Source organism: Sinocyclocheilus anshuiensis, unplaced genomic scaffold, assembly GCF_001515605.1.
Source record: "Sinocyclocheilus anshuiensis isolate Anshui unplaced genomic scaffold, SAMN03320099.WGS_v1.1 scaffold615, whole genome shotgun sequence".
NCBI lineage: Eukaryota > Metazoa > Chordata > Actinopteri > Cypriniformes > Cyprinidae > Sinocyclocheilus > Sinocyclocheilus anshuiensis.
Window position 1 is genome coordinate 1,903,536 of NW_015552647.1, and position 4,440 is coordinate 1,907,975.

The following is a 4,440-nucleotide window of genomic DNA, read 5'->3' on the forward strand; positions in this document are numbered from 1 at the left end:
GCTGAAGAAACAAACTAATCTACATCTTAGATGGCCTGAGGGTGCGTAAATCTTCAGCAATTTAGATTTTTGGGTGAACTGTTCCTTTAAATTCTTACTCTCCACCATAGCTCTCAAATTGTTTTTATGCTAATGCATATTAAATAAACTTTGTGGAAGCAAGATTTTTAAAAAAATGAAGTGGTTATTAATCACTCACCCTGCCTTTCTCCACCAAGTTGGTGATCATGACAATCACAGTGGTGTTCTGTTCCCAAATCATTCTCCAAAAGTCCTCAAACGTGGACTTGAGAGGGCCCTGAGCGGCTATATAAGCCCTGGGTCTTTTATAACCCTGAGAGGGAGAATATTTCATTATAAAACAAACATTAAAGCAACAAGCATGCACTTAGTAATAAAATACCTACGTCTACATAGTTGGCATTGATGTAATCACTGTGCTTGGAGTCTTTCCCAGACAGTTGCTGCAACTTCACTCTGCTGTGATCATCTGGATATTAAAAAGCAATACATGATGTATCATTCAAATCAGTCTTTGAGATTCTACGTAAGCTATTTAGAAACACTAGCAGTGCATGCAAGAGTGAGAAATGGATATTAATATCTTTTATCTTCATCTTGCATGCACTGCTAGCACTTCATCACAGAAGAATTCACAGTATATTTAAGAAGGTAAATGTTCATGCTTGCCACATAATAATCAACTCACAAGCAACAATGTTGATGTATCTGTTTTTGTGCTTGTTGTCTGGGTGATTTGAATGTTCTGCTGTAATCTTCATTTCAGATGTGCAGTGTTGAACCTCCTGCAGGGAAGGTATGATTTCAAATTATTAGTTGCAGGTATTGTAATTCACAGACTACACTATGTTGAAAATAGCATACTACTATGCTACACTTCTTATTTCTGCAGTACAGAGAGCATGTATATTATGCACAATATGCATAATTTCTGTGTGCATGGACTATATAGATGTAAAGTGCAGTAAACAAAACAACTATAATTCACAATCTATTTCTCATGTGACAAACTGTAAACAGTATCAGCAATTAAAAAAAGATTCAATGTTTAATTCGACTGTCAAAAGGTTTTACACCAATTTGGATTAAAAAGAAAAAGAAAATCTCTAATATGATAACTGGATTTCACATGGGTTATACGTGAGGCTGTGACAACTGTAACTTTTTTTTAACAGTAATGAATACTTACTTAGATTATTTAATTCTGAATGCAGTCCTGTTAGAACTGCTTTGTTGAAATTTTGCTGACCATATTATTTAAGACTCATTTCCAAAATAATTAGTTGATTATTCCAGTAATTAGCCACACTTTCATTAGAACTGACATAAATTGCCCCATTTGTCCAAATCATTCAATTATTGTCACATCAATGCAATTTGAAATAAATTTTATACAGCAGCATAATAATTAGCTCCCCAGTGAGCCGTAATGAAGCAGACATTAATCTGCCGTGCAGATTTCGTCTTTCAATATCTGTAAAACAAAGCACCTCTGTAACGAATTGATACCTGCTGCATCGCCGATACTGGTAAGCATCAAAGTTTTTAAGTAAATCTTCTTCAGGAGACCCAGTTCTTGCTTTTGGATGTGTCCATATTGGATTGTGATCTTGTAAATGTTTGCTGTGGGCATGAACCAGACTCAAGCTTCCCTGCATTCCTGCATAGATTCCTCCAGCAAGAGGAGTGATTTTAATGAGGCTCTCCTCTTTAATTAGTCCTTTTCCCATAGCCATCTGTGCCTCTGTGCTACTGGGAGCACCGGTACATGTCCAGAGCACATACACACACATTCTCACACGCTCCAACTACAAAGACCACACTCACATCGAACTCCTGAGAAAAGCCATGTTGGTTGTTGGAGTAGAGCTCCATGATGTGTTTGATAAACTGCCTGACTGGCACAGCCTCCAGGTCATCTGAAACACAAACCATACATACATCATACTACATCCGCCTATTCAAAGCCAAACATTCTGATATAAATTGATGATAAATACATTAGAAACACCTAGAAATATTTTTTTCTCATATTTAGGAATAAGGGTTTATAATGTAAAAAAAATATATAAAATTGGTATTTATTATAACATTAAAGTAAAATACTATGATTTTTTTCTCATATTTAGGGATAGGGGTTTATACTTAAAAATATAAATTTAGCATTAAATTATAAAATTAAATTGAAATATTATTAGATTTTTCTCATATTTAAAGATACTTAGGACTAAATTAAAATATTTTGTTAAAATATTACTTATCTCATATTTAGGGTTATAATTAAAAATATAAACTTAGTATTAAATGATAATATGATTTTATTCTCATATTTAGGGATAGGGGTTCATAATTAAAAATATAAACTTGTTATTAAATTTTACAATTAAATGAAATTATGCCCAATTACAAATACATTATTGTATCATGCAGTTTTTTAAATAATATATATTGTGCTGTTCAATATTTTTGTGGAAACTGATTTATTTTTGAGGATTCTTTGACAAATAGAAAGTAAAAAATAAACAAACAAACATACACACAATAAATAAATACATACATACATATAAAGTACATTTACTTGAAACTACGTAAAAATCTATGAAATGCAAAAATAAATAAAAATAAAAATATATTATATATTATTATATATATTATTAAAATATAAATGTTTATCAATTTAATGCATCCTTGTTGAATAAAAGTATTAATTTACTTAAAAAATCTTACTGATTCCAAACTTGTATATTTTCATTAAATACACAAAATTATCTCACAGAATATTTAATAATATACCAAAAAACATCAGATTAATGTCAATGACATACATTTCACAACACAACACATACACTATTTAGTAACTGCAGTGCATATGATAATGTACTGTATGTTTTTTTTTTTTCACTTTTAAGGAACGAACCACTGTGGAAAATGAAAGTTTAAATAAATTAATAAAAACACAACCTTGTTCCAAATGACAAAGGACTAACCCTAAGACCAAAATCCATCCGCCCTACTTTTGTGGCCTGACTTCCTGAGTGATGATATTTGGTCACATCTGTGCCATATAAAGCTCATCAGTTATCTATCAAAGAAAGGGACTGGACCGATGGACTATTGTCACGTAGAATGGTCATATAAAGGTATGGTTCATTACTGCACAGGGAAGCACACAGCTGGGACCATATTTAAAAAAGACCAGAATCCCCTGGAGCATTTACTGCTTCGCCATTGTGAAGGATGATCAAGCACACATCAATTCAACCCCCACGCTGTATTCAGTGTCTATGCAATTAACAGAAAAGATTCTGTCTTATTAAATCACTGAGACATGCACACACAGACGACTTCTTCAATTTAACAGGGCTTGTTGATGACTTCTCTATTACAGCAGAGACATTAAACTATCACCTCAAATGGAGTTCTCATAAACATTAATGGCTAGTTTTACTTCTTTTGGCTTACATTTATATAGACCTGTCAGTCAAGAGCTGGACTGCATCACATGAGGAGAGAGAAGGAGAGGAAAGAAACCAAGGGAAAGCAAGAGAGAAAAGAGTTGCAATACTGAAAGCAGTTCATGCAATTTTAGAAAATCATGCACTATCATCCATTCGCCCACTGACAAACAGACACACACAGAACATAAAATATGCATCCACTCAACCACCCAGAAAACCGCGAGATAGGAATGCTGATCATTAAAAGAAATAGTCCAGCCAAAATGAACATTCTGTCGTTATTAACACATCCTCACGTGGTTCGAAATCAATAGGACTTTAATTTTGCAATGGAACACAAAAGAGATATTCTTCCCACTCAAAGCTATCATCAGAGCTTGAAATTGAACGTCCTACATTCAGCAAAGCACCTCCTTTTGTACTCTATGGAATAAAAGTACACTGTTCAAAAGTTTGGGGTCTGTAAGATTTTGTAATGTGTTTGAAAGCAGTCTTTTATGCTCACCAAAGCTATATCAAAAGTCTCTACTCTACTAAGAGACATATTGTCAAATGTTTTCTTTTTGAATATACTTTAAAATGTAATTTACTCCTTTGATGGCAAAGCTGAATTTTCAGCATCATTAGCGTCACACGATCCTTCAGAAATCATTCTAATATGCTGATTTGCTGCTCAAGAAACATAAAATTAACTTTAACTTAAAATTAATTAACTTTCAAAAATAAAATGAATATTATTATACTAACCCCAAACTTTTGAATGGCTGAATGGTAGTAAGGGTGTAGGTTTTAATATAATTTCATCAATTATTTTACTATTCAGTGTATAAACAACATTCTGTAATAACTACTTGTCAGCAGGTCAGGTATATTTGAAGAGTTTATTTGCAAAAACCGATAAACGCCACTTTAAAAAAAAAAAAGAGCTGATTGCCGTGCATTATTCTCCACATATAGCACG

At 32.9% G+C, this 4,440-nt stretch overlaps 1 protein-coding gene across 1 annotated transcript in view; it reads right to left on the reverse strand.

Annotated features, from left to right (window-relative positions):
* LOC107667014 (receptor-type tyrosine-protein phosphatase gamma-like) overlaps positions 1 to 4,440 on the reverse strand; it is a 95,383-nt gene that overhangs the window by 6,821 nt on the left and 84,122 nt on the right. The window contains exons 15-18 of the mRNA XM_016458588.1: positions 1,849 to 1,940; positions 710 to 806; positions 408 to 490; positions 200 to 334 (exon numbers count right to left, since the gene is read on the reverse strand). Of these exons, the coding sequence (XP_016314074.1) occupies positions 200 to 334; positions 408 to 490; positions 710 to 806; positions 1,849 to 1,940 (407 nt within the window). The remainder of the gene's footprint in view (positions 1 to 199; positions 335 to 407; positions 491 to 709; positions 807 to 1,848; positions 1,941 to 4,440) is intronic.